The sequence below is a fragment of the Dermacentor albipictus genome, chromosome 8, assembly GCF_038994185.2.
Source record: "Dermacentor albipictus isolate Rhodes 1998 colony chromosome 8, USDA_Dalb.pri_finalv2, whole genome shotgun sequence".
NCBI lineage: Eukaryota > Metazoa > Arthropoda > Arachnida > Ixodida > Ixodidae > Dermacentor > Dermacentor albipictus.
In genome coordinates this window covers 13,492,376-13,513,414 of record NC_091828.1, presented here as the reverse complement: position 1 = coordinate 13,513,414, position 21,039 = coordinate 13,492,376, and the positions used below count along the sequence as shown (strand labels likewise).

The 21,039-nt window shown below is 45.6% G+C and overlaps 1 protein-coding gene and 1 long non-coding RNA gene across 5 annotated transcripts in view; one reads left to right on the top strand and one right to left on the bottom strand.

Moving 5' to 3' along the window:
* Positions 1-16,771, bottom strand: part of LOC139048620 (DNA excision repair protein ERCC-6-like) — a 374,291-nt gene extending 357,520 nt beyond the window's left edge. For 3 of the 4 annotated variants that reach the window (XM_070523067.1, XM_070523070.1, XM_070523068.1), the window contains exons 1-2: positions 16,661-16,771; positions 3,368-3,691 (exon numbers count right to left, since the gene is read on the bottom strand). In XM_070523067.1, the coding sequence (XP_070379168.1) occupies positions 3,368-3,691; positions 16,661-16,770 (434 nt within the window). In that variant the 5' untranslated portion in view covers position 16,771. Of the gene's footprint in view, positions 1-3,367; positions 3,692-16,385 lie in introns of all 4 variants that reach the window. The other variant, XM_070523069.1, reaches the window with a different exon arrangement.
* Positions 16,772-19,298: 2,527 nt separating this feature from the next.
* On the top strand, positions 19,299-20,631 carry LOC139048368 (uncharacterized). The gene is made up of 3 exons (XR_011507644.1): positions 19,299-19,432; positions 19,518-19,718; positions 19,887-20,631. It is a non-coding gene; the product is annotated as an uncharacterized lncRNA (long non-coding RNA).
* Positions 20,632-21,039: the final 408 nt, after the last annotated feature.

Below are 21,039 nucleotides of genomic sequence, written 5' to 3'. Positions count from 1 at the left end.
ACATTTGTTTGTTTTTTCATAGACTCAATGCAAAAGAAATCCCTTAAGATGAACCTCAGACGTGCTCTTCGGTTAAGACGAACATTCAGAGTGACCGCCACCGCTACCGATCCTGGAGGCCAGGGTGCCTCGATGCGCTGTGCCTGGGAGCATTCTACTCAGGTGCTTGCTGCATAACAGCAAGCGCCTGAGTGAAAGCCCACTTGTAAACATTCACTTACTAACTAAATTAACAAGCGTGATGTCAGCACAGACAGGCAAACACGAACACATCACACTCAATGACCGCAGATGCTCACTTTCAAAACACTGGAGTGAGGAATCGCAGCAGCAGCAGTGAGTGAAGTGACATTCACGCTGTCTATCGCTTCGACGTGAACTGAGCGACGAGACCACAGCGTAAACAAAGCTATGACCTGCCTAGACTGTGCCCTCAAAGCAGATCGCATTCAAGATAAAGCCCACGCGACCCAGGTACAACATTCCCTCCCCGGTGCCATGTGCGCGACAGAAGACGGCGCGCTCCCCCCCCCCCCCTCTTCCTCCTTAGCGCACGCGAGATTGAGCTGCCATCGTCGGCTCACCGTCGCACGCTTTGACTCGCACATACAGCGTACGGTGTGTGAGGACAATGTTATTACGAGACGAACCCGGTACGTCTGTATTGCAGATGAAACCTGCAGCAACTGCCAGAGGAGGTCAACCCAGTGCACCTCCGGCTACCTTCCTCCTCTGTAATGCTTTGCCTCATTTCACCTTCCCCACTTCGCTCAACGTCACCTAGACTTTTGTCTAGATTGCTTTGCTTTGCTGCACACTCCTTTGTAATTCGGCTAGCTTGGAGTCTGCACCGATGACCTGTGAGGCGGCAGATGACTGCTTGAACTCCCTAGTGAACTTTTTCCAACAGCACAAAGCACAGAAAGCACAATAGGTGAAATGACATCGTTTGAGGCTGCTTTGCATAGAAGCACGAAACATCCATCACGGACTGGATGAAACCAAGCAAGAGTACCACTTGAAAACAGCTTTCTATTAAGTTCAGCTAAATAAATGCTTTACAGTCGGAACCCGCCATAACGAAGTACCACAACAAGGGAATTCCCGCGACAATGAAACATTTTCGTATCCCCGGCGAACGCCCATAGGATTTAATGCATTTCGTACCTCTCGGCAACAAAATGTAGCTGTACTGCAATCCCGCATCAACGAACTTTGCCAGAACATAACTCCGCATATTGCGTAAGGCTAGCAGTCTCCAAAATGTACTCAAATGCGATTGTTTTGCATTAAAATTGCGTAAAATACCACCACATTACACTTGTGTCGGTGCCGCCATTTTCGTTCCCAAGAACGACCAAGCACCAGAAGCGATCAGTGCGCTCGAAACACGTCATGGTCGCCATCTTGTTTGTTGATCGCCTGTTTGAAGCGGCACCATGAGCGGCATGCACGTTGCTACCGACATGTGACGACGGTGTTTGCGCGCCTACCAGGCGAGATTGTTGTTCGAAACGCGTGTTCATTTTGCGTTCCCCGCGGTTGACGACTCGGCGAGGCCTAGTCCAATCGCGTGAGGCAAGACTGAATGCAAACTGGACGCGCGTTTCGAACAACAATCCCCGATCACGGCAGTGCAGTGCGTAATGTGCACGTCGGTGAGAAAATCGCAGCAAGAACAAAGAAATCCACGTCCCACCCATGTGGCATTGTTTATGGCGCTCAAGATGGCGATCGCGGCATATGGAGTGTCACGCACGGGGCCATGATTCACCGATCGTCCAGGAATACGCATCCCTTGCTTCAAGAACGCTGGTTTTGGTGCCACCCGACAGGCATCGTGTGTGGATTCTATGCCGGATGTAGATTTGCGCGAAAGGGCCGTTATCTCGATCGTTTGCCTTCGCGTACACGAGATACGATCACTTTTGCGATCGGCACCGGCCGCGTCGGCGCCTATGGGCAACAGCATGCACTGGAGAAATGCTGCAGCATGCGCTGTTGCTCTGCATCCGGTGCCGAGTTACGCAAAATCTCGGCAAGTGATCGCATCTCCGAAAGCAGTTGACTGTAAATTCTGCGCTACGGCACTACTGCCACTGCTGGTCAACGCATGCGGCACACTTTGTACTGTCAACAATGTGGTTCTATTTCCTCGAGCAAAGCTTCCAAAGTAAGCTAACGGAATTTGGACAGTAAAGTTTTGTTCTGCGATGCATTACCTATCTGTGCTGTCTCTTTTCGCAACGACGAAATTCTCGCGACAGCAAATTTTTTCGCGTTTCCTGCCGATTTCGTTATTGCGAGGTTCAACTGTAGTCATTCTTCCCCCTCTTTACGTCTACTTCATTTACTGTGCTCAAATAAGATATTTGGATGCACCTGGTCATGTTGCCAATTATTCAACTGATAAAGACGAACAAATTTTCTTGGTCCCTTCGAGTTCATCTTAAAGAGAGTCTAATAGTCGCCGATGAATATTCCGTGCACACATTGACTGTACTTTTGTATATCTGTAGCAACAGCATGACAATGGTCGAGATACAGGCAAAGATTTTGTAGCGATGCCTTCTGCTCAATTCTGCACTGCTCTTGTCATCCACCCTTCATGAGCGGCTGATCCCACTGACAATGTGTGCTACCATCACTCTGACCACTGACTGCAAAAAGGAAGAGCATAAAACGCATTGCTAGAAAATCATGGCTGTGGACTGTCCAGGCCAAAAGCCAGTGTGTATGTGTGTGTGCAGCATCATGTTGACAAACTTGGGCTGTATTCTTCTGATCACTTCCGAAGATACATTCATTTTCGCAATATTTCACATTGCTGGCACCACACGCATCAACAGCTGGCAGCATTGCCGCACTGTGACAAGACTGGGGGCTTGCCACTGTCCCAAGAATGCTGTCTTTCATAGATGCCGATGCATATTGCGCTAGTCCCACGAATTTGAAGCTGCCCTCAAAAGTGACATCCAAGATTATGGCACACCTTTTCTGGCCACTTTCAGAATAAAGCCACTTTATTTCAGGAAAATATGGCATTACCGACTCCCGAGTACTCACTTTCATGGCAATCCATGTCAAGTGCAAATTATTAGTTGACATCTGTATTATTTACTTTTGCTCTCCTCTGCCAATGGTGCAGCAATGAGCACTGGCAAGATTTGTCGCGCTAATATATATAGCAACTCGACTACATTAGTGGTGCCTCCATAAGTGATCTGTGGCAATTCAGCAGAAGTATACAAGGGCTGTGCGTTGTCCTTTCAATGGTGAATCTACACTTTGCTGCCACCCTATGCTGCCAGCAGCAGCAGCTGGTAATGCCCGATCTAAACCTGGAGGTCAAGAAATAAACACTCACGTGATGTCCTTACGTACAGCCAGCAGCTTCTTCTCGGTGGCCCTTCGTAGCTCTTCGGCCTCCTTTCGCTGGGCAATGCGATCCATCTCCTCCAGAACACCTTTTTCCAGATCAGCCTGGTTGTACACAGATATGCCAAGGCCATGGAGCTCAGGTGCCTGATCTGACACCATTTCCACATCAGCTGCCCACAACAACCCCTCGGCTCGAGCACTTGTTCCCAGACCGGCTGCTTCAGCATCGCAGCCCTGCACACCAGCCAACAGTGCTTCGGGTCCACTGCTGGCAGCAGTCGGCCTGTCACCTTCTCCACCAGGGTCCATGCTGAGTATAGAACACAGTGGCATTAGTGTCACTAAACATTTTATACACCTAGACACTGGTACTTACAGGAAACAAAATACTATTAAACGTAACTAGAAAATGTACAACATATAAACATACATATACATGCATATAGAGTGTGCCGCCGCATGGGGTGAAACGTAGGTGTGTATTATGAATGTTGTTGCCGCCAGCGCATAGTGCAACACTGCGTGACCTTACATCACAGCTTCGCAATGTCACCCACAGTGTTGCTCGCTCAAACTATATTTTATATCCAGCAGAATGAACTTCTATTCATTTCTCAATGGGGCAGTGCCTCCCATGACGAGCTAGAGTGGTGGATATGCAATGTGTGCCACATGAAGGGCACATTTGTTAACATCGTAGTGCCTACATGCATGTGCACTTCCCAGCTTGCCTTGTTGCACTAGTTCAATTTATATACATCAATTAAATTTTTTTAACGGCAGTTTCCTCTTCTGGCTATTTCTCGCCATAACCAAATGTTCCCTTGACCTTCACCTTGTTTACCTCTGTATATGCCGTTTGCGTTTGTGGTGCCCGCTATTTCTATCTAGTTTCTAACAACTCAAAGTGTTGTGCAATGCTTACTCAATGCACTTCCCGAGAATGATGACAAAAAAAAAAGCTACCCTGAAAACCACACCTAAGGGCTAATGTTGGGGCCAAATGCACGCAAACAATTCAGTGAACCTCATGCACATAGACATCTTTTTACAATCCTATGTTTTCCTGTGCACCCAGCCAGTGTGATTCATATATTAGCGTGAAAAAGCGTTTCTGATGCATGCTCAAAAGGGGCCCTTTAGAGAGCCCCTCAGCAGGTCTGGCCATTTTGAGCCCACAAGCGCAGAGCACACAATGCGTGATTGCAAAGAATTACATCGCTACGCGCCGCAGAAAGGTCCAAAATTTCAATCCGAACACCGTTTTCCCTTTCCGTCGCAGCAACCGTGCTCCAAACCGGACGGTGACGTACTCGTGTACCTGCGCCTACGTACTAGTGTCCGCAGTGTGACGTCGCTCATGGTGACACATGAGTTGCACAATTATTCAAGATAACAGCTGTTATCAGTGTGATCTGTTGCTTGAATTCCCGATACAGATAAGGAGGTCCCGATACAGTCATTGACTATGGGACCTCCTTCTGTATATTATTGTTTTTTTATAACCTGCAATCTATAATTAATTAATCAATTTCAATTTCTAAAAGAAATATTGACAAACTGCAGTTTAGAGAAATAATAAAACAGACAAAAAGAATGTCTGTGTGTTTTTTGCTTTACTTCCCACCGAAGCAAGAGAGATGTACACCCGTGAGCAAAAGTATACAAACAGGCGATTGCACGATAAAGCCAATTTTTTCCACAGCCTGTGAATGCAAACTGAAACTGAGGACTGCAGTCCAAACTTAGCATTTGGAACTTTTTTTTTATTTATTTACAATACACCCTGCAGCGCCGAAGCATTATAGCAGGGAAGTGGGTACACCATAAAGTCACTAGCATGAGAATATTATCACACAAAAAGGAGGGATGACAAAGGAGCAATGCATCAAGATAGAAAAAAAAAAGGTACATAAAAAAGTACATAAAAAAGTACAAAAAAGTACATGAATAACAGTACAAGAAAAAAGTACAATCAGCCTGCGGCCATTGGTTTGGAAGGAGATTGCAATCACAAATCATTGATTAGTCTTAAAAATACATCCCAAGGAGCACTCACAACTTCAACTGGCAACTTATTCCATTCAGAAATACAGCGGGGAAAAAAAGAAAACTTCATATAGTTCGTTTTGCAGAAAATTTCACGTATTTTGAAACTGTGGTCTTTTTTGTTTGAGATATAGTGGGGTGCTTTAAGGTATTTTAGCTTGTCAATGCCTGTCACATCAGTGTACGTTGCGTGCAGAAGTTTCAGCCGGTGCTTATGGCGTCTTACCTGTAGCGGTTCTAGTCCGACATGTTTCTTTATTGCTGTTATAGTTACGCGTCTGGAGTACTGCCTTGATATTGTCACGGGTATAAACTATTTACACGATGTATTTACATGATGCGTATATATACAGCAGCACAAAACTCCAAGAGGCTGTTGCCACTTCGTCGCCTTTACCGTCAACGACTTTGTTCTCTTTTCCACCGTAACACGACCCCCTGCAGAAAATGCACCATCCCGGTGCTTCAGATGGGGCCGTCGGTAAGGGCATACTACGGCCTAAGCCGAGAGAGGTGTACGACGTCAGGTGATGTGAAACCGGGTGGCATGACAGAGGTCTCGGGGATGATCTCGTAAGCGATATTGGTCACTTGACGTAGAACACGGTAAGGGCCTTTGTAGCACGGGAGGAGTTTCTCGGAGAGCCCCACTCAGCGGCAAGGGGACCAAAGTAGCAAGAGAGAGGCTGGTGAAAAATATGTGTCACGATGGCGGCGATTGTAAGCATGCCGTTGAGATTCCTGCGATGCCAACAGACGAGTACAAGCAAGCTGGCGCGCATGGTCAGCGTGGGCGATGGCAACGCGGGCATACTCAGTCCTCGGATCCTGTATCAAGGGGGGGAAGCGTCCAATGGTGATACAGGGTCACGACCGAAGAGTAAGTAAAAGGGGGAATACCCAGCAGTATCGTGGCGTGATGAATTATAGGCGAACGTGACGTAGGGCAGCGCCACACCCAGTCCTTGTGGTCGGGTGAAACGTATTTCAGCAAGAGTCCGATTAAGTCGCTCAGTAAGGCCGTTGGTTTGGGGATGATAGGAGGTGGTCAGGTTGTGCTCGGTAGAACATGATCGTAGGATATCGGCGATGACTTGGGAGAGGAAAGTGCGGCCGTGGTCAGTAAGGAGCTGTTGCGGGGCGCCATGTACTAAAATGATATCCCGGAGTAGGAAATCTGCGATGTCGGTTGCGCAGCTCGGTGGGAAGTGCCCAAGTGATGGCGTAGCCCACCGCATAATCAGTAGCCACAGCGATCCACCTGTTGCCAGAGCTAGACTCGGGGAAAGGGCCAAGGAGATCCAAACCCATGCGAAAGAACGACTCAGGTGGAATGTCGATTGGCTGTAAGTACCCAGCAGGAAGCGTTGCTGGCTTTTTGCGATGTTCACAGGGTTTGCAAGCGGCTACATAGCGCCTTACGGAGCGTGCGAGGCCAGGCCAGTAGAAGCGGCGGCGCACGCGGTCGTAAGTGCGAGCAAAGCACTTGGGGGCATCATGAAGCTCCCGAAGCACGGTTGAGCGGAGGTGTTGAGGGACGACAAGAAGGGGAGGACCATCACGATGAAAACTGCATCGGTACAATATCCCGTCGTTGAGAATGAACCACCGTAACGATGGATCAGTAGGAGCAGATTACATTCAGTCAATGAGGGTTCCCAAAGTAGTGTCATGGCGCTGCTCGTTGGCCATGTCCAAAAGCTGGGAAATTGAAAGAACACTTGCGGAAGCGTCCATGTCGGCGTTGGCGGGCGTGTGTACAGGGTAACAGGACAAACGGTCGGCGTCCTTGTGTAGGCGACCAGACCTATACACCACCAAATAGGAATACTCTTGTAGCCGCAAAGCCCATCGTCCAAGCCTCCCAGTGGGATCTTTTAAGGACGAAGGACATTCGCACCATAATTTAAGTGAGGCATTACGTATTAATGGAGCTACAAGCGATTGCAAGTTACCCTCCTCCCTAGCCATGCTTTTCCTCCTCAACTTGTTCGCCAAGCAATCGGGGCTAAGCTCCGCCTTCACTCATTCTGCGTCACAATCCGACATCACATCGCCCCCTTCCAGTTGTTTTGGAGCCCGCCCCCGCGATACGTCCCCGCTAGTGGCTTTGCCATCAACCCCAAGCTAGAGCTATCGAAGCACCGTGCGTTGCGAGCATTCTGTCGTAGCGCCGAACGTATCTGGTATTCCAATAATCACACACTAGCAGAACCTTTCGACGGAATGATGAAGCATAAACTCAAGCTGATGAAGGAACTTTAGCGTAGACATACGTGAGCTACCTGATCGGTCTCTACGGTCCAGCCACCCGTTGGCGCAGAGCTTAACCAGCCAAACAAAGAGCTAATAATGCTCTAACCAAGTGTAAAACATTTTAGACATTTACAAAAACAATGTGTTAACGATTACACTAATGCGAAACAATTACACCAGCAGCAAAGAAGAATACATTTTGTTACTGCTACTGTGTGTGGTTGAGCTCTATGCCACCAGGTGGCTGCACTGTGCAGACCATTCACATTTGAGCTGCTGTTCATCCCCTGAAATGACAAGCAAGGGGACACGGCCAGGCCCTGTCCCCTTGCGCTTGCGTTTACCCTAATACCAGACTCGCAAAACGCTATTGCGTTAGTAATCTTTCAGTGTAAAGTGACGGTTGCAATTGCACAAATCCTGCGCCCATCAGATAGCGGCTGTCCAATGCACTGCAGCCAGTCCGCTCGTCTACTGGCTTGCAGAAGGACACGATGCCGCAGCTTGACATATTGCCAGTCGCTACGCTTGCAGTCCACAATGCAACAAAGTCGAATCATAGCACTCACGAAAAGACAGACCGACACTGACCACAGAGCTCTTGTCAAAGACGGAGTGCGTTGTAACACAAGAAGACGACACTTGCTGTGTGCCGGAAGTGCTTAAGTGTACCGAAAAATTGTTCTTGTGCATTCTCTTATTGTTACTTTCTTGTTATAAAAACAAATTAACTAACATTCCAACTATTACAAACATCATTTGTTTACCATAAAGTAGGAAAAATTATCGATCACGCGCCCTGGTCAGCCAATCGGATAGCTTGCCCCACTGACGTCACATGGGCGATTTCCGTCATATGGGTAGGGGCGGCTTAAAATTCCGCTGAGCAGACTGCTGCGATCGGCAGCGATGTGCATTTTTAAAACCTTATAATAAATTATACGCTTTACACAGAGCACTTAGATGTGTCAATTAATGATCAGAAGGACCTACTCTAACGACTCGGTATGTTTGTAGAAAATCGTCAAAATCATTTCAGAGTCCCTTTAGGCACGTGCCCGCCCTTCTCAGCTTTTGTCATGTCATGATCGGCCTTACGACGAAGTGCCAGCACGTCCTGGATGTACGAGACATAGGATTCTGTGGGGGATTGGGCACGGGAGGCCAGTTCCAGCTTCGCACCAATTTTACAGCCGGCTCAAACAACTCTGTCAATTTCTCTTTGCATTTGTCCCAGCTAGTTAGCTCCTCTTCGTGGTTTTCGTACCACACCTTTGCCGTGCCTCTTAGGTAGAACAACAGGTTAGCTAGCATAAGCGTAGGGTCCCATCTGTTGATTCCACTCACGCATTCGTACATGGCCACCCACTCTTCAACGTCGACACCATCGGTCCCACAGAAAGTTCCAGGATACTTGGGTTGCACAACAACAACCGAAGGTGACAGCCACGTAGCATGCAACGGTGATGTAGGAGACAGCAATGACGTTGATCCTGAGTGCTCACCATCATTCATGGTGCGGATGGTGATGTCACGTCCACTGCGGAGCTCCGTTTCTAGCCGTGGTACCCCGCATCTCTCACCAATATGTTATGGGGATGTTGGGAGTATAGAAGATTATATTTACTGTATATATACAAAATGAGTCTGAGTAGTTAAGATGGCTAACCACCAACAACCCGCAGCAGCCAGCGTCTTGCGATCTTCTTCCTCTCTTCGTTCATCCTTCTGTAACGATACTTTTGCAGGGGCACTTGTAATAGCAACAAACTACCGTTTGTCTGAAAGAATGTTCAACTTCGAAAAGGAGCCATGAAAGCCTAATTAAAGGTTAGGCCTGTGCCAAATGCTATCGAAAGCTTTACTAACATCGAGACGAGAAAAACGAGAACAAGGTGAAAGCAGGAGCCAATGTTTCGACAAATGGACTTGTCTTCTTCAAGGTGGATAGCACACACAACAATAACTCTCGCCCTTTCCTTCAATCCCGCAAACTCGCCGCCAAACAAATTACATCATCATCATCAGCCTGGTTACGCCCACTGCAGGGCAAAGGCCTCTCCCATACTTCTCCAACAACCCCGGTCATGTACTAATTGTGGCCATGTCGTCCCTGCAAACTTCTTAATCTCATCCGCCCACCTAACTTTCTGCCGCCCCCTGCTACGCTTCCCTTCCCTTGGAATCCAGTCCGTAGCCCTTAATGACCATCGGTTATCTTCCCTCCTCATTACATGTCCTGCTCATGCCCATTTCTTTTTCTTGATTTCAACTAAGATGTCATTAACTCGCGTTAGTTCCCTCACCCAATCTGCTCTTTTCCTATCCCTTAACGTTACACCCATCATTCTTCTTTCCAGGTGCAGCGGTGGCGTAGAGCTAAAACACCCGCCTCGCGTGCAAGAGGTCCGTGGTTCGAATCCCGGTGCCGCGCAATTTTTCACCGGATTAAAAAAAAATCCGCGTGTTGACAAAATTGCATAAACAGGCCTGGAGTGTGGCCTGATCCCAGTGATCAGAACCGGTAACGCACTCCCTCACCAGAGCAGGATTGGCCACCCTGGTGCAGTACTTGGCCTCAACCTCCTATATGAACATAACAAACAAATTACAGTTTCCACCTCAAAACTTATATTAGCTGCATTAAACAGAGAAAAATCCCAAAAGGTTTAAGAATTAAAGTTAGATGTGCTCTCGGTTCTTTACCCTCCAGGCTATTATTGAAGTGGAATGCTCTCCTAGAAAATGCATCGCTCTTTTTAATTGATATTCTCTAAGAACACTGCAAGGAAAAACTTGCAATGATTGCTGATCAACTCGACAGCATAAATTTATCTGAACCGGAAAGAAGAGAACTTGAACAATTTGTCCAAACTAGGAAGGAAAAATTACTAGATAAATACCAGCACAAAGATATTAGAGCTGCAGATCCACCCAAGAAAACTAATGTAACCCCTAGAGCACATAGCTCCACAGATAGTCCTACAGGCAAGCATCCAGAGCACTGCAGCAACGTAGTAGACATATCCCAGAGTCTAAGCCCCGAGGAAGTTGATCTCCTGAAACGTGGTCTAACGTCTTGTCCCACGAACAATGCAGTAAAGGAATACAAACTCCACAAAGATATAACAGAGCTTTCAAGATATATGCGCATCAAGTTCTTTTTTGAAAGGCCAGACGAAGGAAAACAAGATACTTTCTCAGACCACCTAGCACATGGACACCGGAAACCGAACAGCGCCCAGACCTGGATTTATATGTGATCTGAAGTGAAGGTGCGACAATGAAGAGGGAACACACAAACACAGTGTGCCCTGTGTACGTGTGTGTTCCCTCTTCGTCCACCGTTGTCGCCCTTTCACTTCAGATCATGCATAACCAACACACCCAACTACCCATCCGAAAGCTGAATTTATACATAAAGCTGACCTAAAAAAAATTCCACAGTCAGTGCGGCATTGCCATTGGCTCAGCACCAAATTCTTAAAGAACTTGCGGAAAGGAATGATATTGTAATAAAACCAGCAGACAACTGAGATACTACACCCATAACAGAAAACTCGACTCTAACCTAGCTTCAGACTACAGCAATGTGAAAAACACAATAGCGGAGCTCCAGTCCAGAGAACTAATAACACAATCTGAACATCGCTTCATGATGCCCAAGAACAACAAAGCAGGCCCCTTTTATCTTCTTTTATAAAGTTCCGATCGAAGAAATATTTACAACAGAAATCCCAGGCCGGCCTATTGTCTAATAACAACACACCTACTGAGTCACTATCTAAATTCTTAAATCATCACCTGTCAAACATCCCCACCACCCTCCCATCTTTTGTTCAAGACGCTGCACTTCCTTCGACTTATCGACGGCACCAACACCAACCAAATCCTTTCCGACTGCGCTATTCTAGACACTCTGGTCGTTTCTGCCCTTTACATCAACATACCCATGAGTGAAGAAATTGAAGCAGTTTCTAAATCCCTCGCAATCAATCCACACGTGCACACTCCTGATGTTTACCTGTCGCTCTTTAGGTTAGTTCTCACGCTCAACGATTTCGCACTACCTATAAACTTTCAGCACTAGCATGGGAACACCATTCGCTCCTACGTATGCAAACATTTTCATAGGACAGCTTGAAGCAGACCTGTTGAAATTCTACCCTTTAAAACCCCACACCTATCTTCGTTAGACTGACGACATACTTGTAATATGGGAACATGGCACAAGCACGTTAACCGGCTCAATTAGCCATTTGAATCGCTTTCAGCAGAGTATAAAATTTAATGCTCACCACTCCCCTAGTCAGATAAACTTCCTCAACACGACAGTCTACATAGAAAACGGAAAACTGAGAACGACACTTTACCGGAATACATTCCTTATGGTAACAGCGCGAACAAGACAATGTAGTGAAAGGACACAGGACGAGCGCTCCTTCTGTGTCCTTTCACTCAGTTATCGTCTTGTTTGTACTGTTACCATTATGAACGTATACCAACCCACCCAACTTTACACTTTAATACTTTACCAGAAGGCTACGGATAGCCAGCAATATTTAGACTACAACAGTCACCACCAGTGACACTGGAAATCAAATTTTTGTTGGACAATCGAAACGAATAAGAAGAATCTGCAGTGAACACCACAATTACATCCATCATCTAAATTACCTTACAACAGCGCTAGCAGGAAGTATAATATGGATAGAATTGAACATGCTCTCAGGAACGGAGAAAGCCTAAAAGCAGTGAAGAAGAAACTAGGAATTGGCAAGAATCAGATGTATGCATTAAGATACAAAGCCGGCAATATCATTACTAATTTGGATGAGATAGTTCAAGTGGCTGAGGAGTTCTATAGAGATTTACACAGTACCAGTGGCACCCACGACAATAACGGAAGAGAGAATAGTCTAGAGGAATTTGAAATCCCAGAAGTAACGCAGGAAGATGTAAAGAAAGCCATGGGAGCTATGCAAAGGGGGAAGGCAGCTGGGGAGGATCAGGTAAGGGCAGATTTGTTGAAGGATGGTGGGCAGATTGTTCTAGAGAAACTGGCCACCCTGTATACGCAATGCCTCATGACCTTGAGCATACCTGAATATTGGAAGAATGCTAACATAATCCTAATCCATAAGTAAGGGGTCGCCAAAGACTTGAAAAATTATATACCGATCAGCTTACTGTGTTGCCTACAAACGATTTACTAAAGTAATCACAAATAGAATCAGGAACACCTTAGACTTCCGTCAAGCAAAGGACCAGGCAGGATTCCATAAAAGGTACTCAACAATAGACCATATTCACATTATCAATCAGGTGATAGAGAAATGTGCAAAATATAACCATCCCTTATATATAACTTTAATTGATTACGAGAAAGTGTTTGATTCTGTCGAAACCTCAGCAGTCATGGAGGCATGGCGGAATCAGGGTGTAGACGAGCCGTATGGAAATAATACTGAAAGATACATATAGCGGCTCCACAGCCACCGTAGTCCTACATAAAGAAAGCAACAAAATCCCAATAAAGAAAGACGTCAGGCAGGGAGATATCTCTCCAATGCTATTCACAGCGTGTGCACAGGAGATATTCAGAGACCTGGATTGGGAAGAACTGGGGATAAAAGTTAATGGAGAATACCTTAATAACTTGAGATTCACTGATGATATTGCCTTGTTTAGTAACTCAGGGGACCAATTGCAATGCATGCTCACTGACCTGGAGAGGCAAAGCAGAAGAGTGGGTCTAAAAATTAATCTGCAGAAAACTAAAGCAATGTTTACCTGTCTTAGAAGGGAACAGCAATTTACAATAGGTAGCGAGGCACTGGAAGTGGTAAGGGAATACATCTACTTAGGGCAGGTAGTGACAGCGGATCCAGATAATGAGACGGAAATAATCAGAAGAATAAGAATGACTGGAGTAAAATACTATTGCATGAATAAGATTGTGCATGTGCTAACACCATGGGTCCCTGAAAGACACATTGTTCATTCACTAACAAACATGCATGCCTTGCCTGGACATGGCAGCTGCCAGTGCAGATGTGCTGTGTGCAACAATGGTTGACTACGGTCACAGTTTTATGTTCTTCCCATCCATGGCGTTCCCTTTTCTGCAGTACTGCTCTTTGTTATCAATAAATATAGCCTTCTATATGCAGTATAAAGTCAGAAATTTAGGTTACAAGTTTAAAATTGTCACGCGCACCTCCAACAGAAGATAAAGGACTAACGAAACTTTAGTGGCAAACAAATATGGTTGCTACGATTGCACCATTGTTTGTAAACTCACCGGGCTCTGCGCCTCTTCCTTGCAGATTGTGGCTGTTTATTTTTTTTTTTTTTGCAGGGAAGCATTCGCTGTGCAGTAAACACTAGCTTTTTCCTCAGTGACTCATCACCACGACGCTGAACAGAGGTCTAACTATGTAACGTCAGTGAAGCAAAATTGGCAAGACCATGTACACGCGCATCGCTTTCGTGTATGCTGCTGATAGGGACCAGTTTCACTAGCTTAGTGCACTGAAAGTAATACAAACATGCTAACGCAGTGTGCTCTACTTTTGTAGTAGAGCAGTATGCTTAATGATTCAACGTTTCAATGTAAACACCTCTCCACGCAAGCAAGTGGTCCCCTATATAGACTAAATTTTCAAAAACTTTCACCCTCACATTAAACAAGATTAGCGGAATCCAGCAATGCATGTTATATAACTGACCAGCTAAGTGACCTTAAATCAACGCTAGCAGAAAGGAACTATCCCCAAGTTGCTCTCGATAGAGCTTATGATGCCACGTCAAGATTGGAGAGATAGTCGGAATTGGCGAAGAGATAGCCCACATTAGAATCTGACAGACCGTCGGCCTTTATAACAAAATATTCTAATGCACTCCCAAACATAAACATACTAAGAAAATACCACCCAATATTATCAAGTAACGTGCGTCTGCGAAAATCATTCCTGGATGTACCCAGGGTTACCTATCGCCGAAACAAGTACGTTAAAGACATGTTAGTGCACACAAAATTCAGCCAACAGCATTCCCCCATGATAAAAGCATGTTGTCGCCCTAGGTTCAAAACCTGCAGGCACCTTCAAAGTGACATTAAAATTAAAAGCACCGCAAATAGTTATACGCACGAAGTCAAATCTAGTTTCACTTGTACAAGTTCGAATGTGATTTATATGCTTGAATCTTCCTTCTGTAAGAAACAATATATCGGTGAAACAGGACAATCAATGAACGTCAGATTAAACGGACATCGCGCAGACACAGCTAAAAAGCTTCCCAAAGCCGTCGCCGAGCATTTCAACCAACCAGGTCATAACTTTGATGAACTTAAACTCTACATCTTACAGTCAAATTTCCGTTCTGAACGAGAAAGAAAATACAGAGAATCATACCTTGTCCATAAGTTCAAGACATTGCAACCAACAGGCATAAACGTTTCAAAGGGAGCTTTAGAATCCATGCGCTATGCTAAACTTCAAGATATAGGCAACAACGCTTAGTTTGATTTCTTGACGTTTCCCCCCCGCCTTTCTTTTTTTCCTTTCCTTTTCTTTTTGTCAGCCGGCGTGACAGATGCCCTTGACACGCCGGCTAACGCGCGTGCGTTGACAGACCAGGATAAGGGGGGGGGGGGGGGTCTTTTTATCCCAAAGGTGCACGTACTTCAGTACAGTGTCATCAGGCCAATTGTCGTGCGCATTGCAGAAACAACATGTTTGTTTCCAACAATGCTGTGCAAGGTTTCTGCCTATAGTTGCTCCTTATTGCCTGCAGTTTCAATGTAACACACAGAACATATTATGCTGCTTTTGAGTGCTTTCTAATTGTTCTGTCGTGTCAGGTGGCACCATTTTTCATTATGATAAACATTTCGAGGTTGCATATCACACTTTGTCCTAAAATTGGCTTGGTAATTGTGGAACCACATTACTCCCATTTAAAAGCAAATATTGCCAGCTTAAGCTTTTAGTGCTAGAACTAGCACCCCTGCTTGTATATGTTGCTGTATGTATGTATTTTTGTGCTCGGGCTTTTTTTTTTAACACTTCTTTAAAAGGACATCCTCTGGTCGAAGTGAACGAAAAGCTCTGGCAATCAAGATTGCTGGCCTGACGAAGATCTTGAAAGAGCAATCTGTGAAAACTAATAAATGCTTCTAAAAATTTTAGCAATTATGCCTGTTTTTCTTTCTGTGTGTGGTACATTGCAACATTTTTTTTTTCACACTAGCATAATAATCATACACTAATACTCCTATCAGACTAATACACCAATAGACCTACACTCTTAGGCAAAGTTACACCTTTTGGAGTGCCCCTTCTGCCACACAATAATAATCGTCATCTGCCTTGATGCGTTTCCTTTCTTGAAAACGCCGCACCTGCTACTTTCCTGTCGGGAATGCTATCATGCTGATAACGCGCATTCCGTTCGTGACTGGAAAGTACCAGGCTCGCAGCTTTATTAGAGTGTATTAGACTAATATATCGTAATATAGTGTAAATACATGGATAGGCTATATTAGACTAATACACTAATAGACCTAATTGACTGTTGGTATGAATAACCTCACAGGTTTTTAGAATATTTGCTAGGTTCCTCTGGGAAGACGCGACTCCAAAGTTATTTCCGGTATTTTTATTACCAATACCTTCATTCTGTAGAATTCTCACCTGGCTTCAGTTATTGATCACAGCCTGAAAGCCCATCCATGCCCAGAACATGAAGAACATCGCCACAGGAAGCGTAAGCGGTACCAACAGGGTGTAGTAAAGAAGACTCTCCCCCATGTTAATTGACACGGCGCAGGAATGCTCCTTGCGACTTGATGGCACGGCCCTAGGGCACCACCTAAGCAAAATCTGAAAGCTCGTGTATTCGATATCTTGTTCTGTGCTACGACCACATGCGACCAAACCACAGAATAGAGAACCCATACAAAACTAACCAAACTACAGAAACACGCTCGGGCAGGAATAGCAGTGTTGCCAGGTCTAACAAGGCGGCGTGATCCAAAGTTGGCGAAATACTAGGCGAGAGCACAACGTTCTTAGACATACTTCAGTTTCGCAGCTCCGCTCGGGAGATGGCCGAAGTGGTGATCATGCGAACTAGCGGCGCTGCGATCGCGTCTTTCGTCACTTTTTGTTTCGTTTCTGATAGAAGTTGCGGCATTTCTAGTAGATTTCTGTTTTATATTTTGAGAAGTAGTTATTTCACAGTTCTTAATTTTGAGCCTCTTTGTGAACTATTGTGATATCTGAGCTATGTATTGTAAGTGCGTTTCTGGTAAGGAACTTGAAACTTGACTTCTGCTTTCACTTCTGGTTTCATGTTTGTTGCGCTGCACCGTCAGTCGCTATCCTTCTCCGTTTTGTATGTGTTGTGTGATGTGTCGCGATTTGCTCTCTTGAAAAGCTTCTTGAAGAAGCGTTTCCGCATCTCATGACAGCAAGAAGTTCCCTATGCCGTGCTGTTTTGCCCCCGGCTGCTCGAGCGGCCTCAGACACGATGCCGCTGGTCACCATTTTTCGCACCGCTGCAAGACACTGGAGAGTTTAAAAGTTGGGAGCGCATGCTACACCGAAAAGACAAACGCCTCACAAATAAATCAAAAGTGTGTGACCGCCACTTTGAGGACGACGACATTTTGAAATACTACAAGCATGTTGTGGGTAACAAAGAAATAATGATTCCTCGCGGGAAATGGATGCTTGCTCCCGGCGCACTTCCTCGGCTCTTTCCTGGGCTGCCTGAGAACATCTCAAAGCCAAAAAATGTGAAGCGAAAGCGACGTCCACCAAAAGAACGAGCGCAAGTGCCGGCAACTACATCGGGTGAAGCTTGTAGTGAGCGCTTCAACTTCAAACCTGATGTTGGGCTTGGAAGAAGGAACTTCGGAAATATGCGCTACACACTTGGTGCTCAACGAGCTCACGAACGTGACACTGCCTTCTGCGCTCTGGAAGTTCGAAATTGTTGAGCACGACGCAACACAGAAGCGATGCGGGATATTTTATATAGAGGCAACTGGTAACCAGGCATCTGCGAGTAATGAAAACTGTTGTGCTTGAAGAGGATGGTACGCACTTGCTGCATAAACGGCTACAGCAAAATTCACAGGAAGCTATTTCGAGCTGCGACTAGCATTGCAAGTGTGGAAAGAATCCTGAGAGAAGCAGAGAGCTTGAACATGTGTGCGGGCGTGAAAGCAGGCCAGCGTGACACGGTGACATCAGATAATATGCACCACAAGCAGTGCAATGTACTTACAAAGCAACTATTCTGCGCACGTTTTCTCCGTCTACAGAGGAAACTTCGACTGAGCATTAAGGCTCCGAGCGCAACGCTCAAGCGATATCAGAAACTACGCCTTGCGAAGAAGAGGCTGCTTTGGCCGGCTGCTGCGCATCAAAAGCAAAAGAATGAAATCTTGGCTCTGAAGAAGGCTTTCTGAAATGCCCGATAACGGAATCGAGGAAGCGTTGGCCGAACTTCCTTGCATTTATGACATCGTTTAAACAGTTGAAAGCAAAGTCTCCGTGTGGCGCGCGGTCCAATGCGGACTGGCTTCTTTAATGCTGAGGATAGCGAGCCCTCGAGCATATAAGCTTCTATCTGACATGAATATGCTGCCCTTGCCCTCCATGAGCCGTCTCACACAAATTCTGAAAGCAATACCATGCATTGAGTATGGTTTCAATCCTCTCTGTATGGATTGGAAAACAGCTGGGCAACAGAGCAGATGGGAAGAAATTCGGCACACTGATTTTGGATGAAATTAAGTTACGCCAGGCGTACAATTTCAACAAGTCAACCTTCAAAATTGATGGTTTTGTGGACTACGGTGGTATTTCAAATGAAGGAACTGACCAACTTGCAGATCATGCGCTCATGCTGATGTTCGTACCACTTCTGGAGAGCTGGGTGCAACCGATTGCCACCTTTGCCACGAAGGGTGCTGCGCCTGGCAAGATTTTAGCAGAGCTGGTGTTGCAAGCAGTAATGCAATTGCATAAACATGGTGATGGTGATCGCCGTAGTCAGTGACGGCGCTTGGAACAATCACTCGATGTGGCAGCAGATGGGAATCAGCGGCAGCGTAACCTCACCTTCTCACAAGATTCCACATCCATGCCTGTCTGAGAGCGCGTACCTTTATTTCCTGTGTGATGTGCCACATGCCCTGAAATGTGTACGCAACCATTTGCTCAAGCACAAACATGGACAGGTGAGCTAGCATAGTTTATTTCATATATAACCTGTGCTGATTGGCGTCGATAACTGTTTTTCAGGCTGGAGATTACCGCATAAACTTTGCCCACTATCAACTCCTCTATGAGTGCGAAAGAAAGCATCATCTCAAAGTCGTCCCCAAGCTCTCAGCAGCGCACGTAAACCCCACAAACTTGCAGAGAATGAACGTGCGACTCGCTGCACAGGTGAGCGATTAAAAACAGTAATATGCCAAAATATAGAAGGTGGCTCTCTGTTGCTTTGTAAGTTTTTTCAGCTACAACTGTTACACTTTGTTTGCCTTCCACAGCAGTTCAGCCGCAGTACTGCTATTAGATTGAAGTTGTACAGGGCAGAAAGCGTTGAAGGCCTCCAAGACTCGGAGGGAACAGAAGCGTTTACAATGACAATGAATGACGTCTTTGATGCACTCAACACAAAGCATCCTGCAGAAGGAATACGAAAGGGCTCACCGAAGATTGAGGTACGTACGGTTTAAGCCAGTGTACATGACGTTTTAATGGAAGCCCTACAGTTAGTGCAAACTATAAATCCATTTCTTTGCGCAGATAATCAAGAAGTTTCTCGACCTGCTCAACATCACGGCCGCGACACAACTACCACCACCGAAACATGCTTATGCTTGTTGCCTCGCGACAGACAACTGAAGCTTTGCGTGTTACGCTAATGTCGGTACTCGACATAATTGATGAGCTCAAGCTGGTGTCCCCTACATACTGACAGTGAAGCTCAACCAAGATCCCCTAGAGGTAATGCGCAAATGCTTGTTGAAAATGTGGAGAGCTGTTTAATTTTAATGCATGCACAAACCGCAAATGAAAAGTTTGTCTTATCGTGATTACTTTTATTACTGCACCATGAAATTAAAAAGTGCGCAGGTAAAATCACTCACAGAATGCTTTCTTTATTCATTTCAGAAATTTTTCGGAGTTGTCCGTTCATTTCATGGCGACGATGTCCACCCATCCGTAGTTCAATTCAGCCAGATTTATAGGTGTTGTCTTTGTTCACACCTGTGAAAAATGCAGTGAGAGGAAATTGCTCTGGTGCTCCCGATGGTGTACTGGTGTCTCTCCACGACAGCCTGCGGCAAAAGGCGAAGGCTGCTACTGAGCTGAAAGGTGCAGTTGAAGCAAAGCTATACAAGAAGCTATGTGGGATGAGTCTTTCAGTAGGCCACATGGATGACTTGGGCGACCACGGGTACCAGAAAGCAGGAACACAAGAAATGGTTGTCTACTACCTGGCTGGATATACATTGAAGAAAGTTACGAAATCCATGTCTTGCGAACGGTGTGTTGAATCACTGGAAAGTGCTTCTGTGCCACCAAGTGCGGGTGACCCACGACCCTCGCATAGCCTTTTGACAGAGCTGAGGTCATTCAAGCCAGGGTGCTTACGTGAACCTTCTTTCAGAATGTTCACGTACGCATCATCAAAAACACATAGAAGAAATAATTCGTCACACACTCGACAGTAACGCAATTTTTGGTGACTTATTTTGGAGCATCCTGGACGGGCTAGACAAAGCATCTGTGCCGGCACTAGGATGTGACAATCATCATGAGGAGGTGACTGCAAATGTCATCAAGTTCTTTCTTGTCATGCGCATGCACTTCTTTTCCAAAAAAATGCACAGTGAGGCATCGCTGACAGAACAGGTGCAAGCAGCCAGAAAGAGAGCAAAATTGCTTTGAGCAAAAGTAGCTCAAAATTACTTTTTTGTGCACAAAGTAAATAAAAAGTGTCACTGTGATTATTGTTTGTTTTGTTCGTTAAAAAGAAAATTAATTAAGGTTTGACCTTAATAAATATTTGTTCATATGTATTTAACTTCGTCCTTGTCACTGCTCACAGATCACTTCCAACTCATTTGCACGTCCCATAATATCCGCGGGCAACTATAAAAAATACATGTGTCAATTAAATTTATTAGGCGAAGAAGCGTTGACGGGAGTGGATCAATTCACCACAGCGTTGTCTCAAGCGACTGCTGGGCGTGATGCGTTAATGTCCCTACGTCTGCACAGGCCACTCGCCATCTTTAATTAATACACATCTTAAGAATAA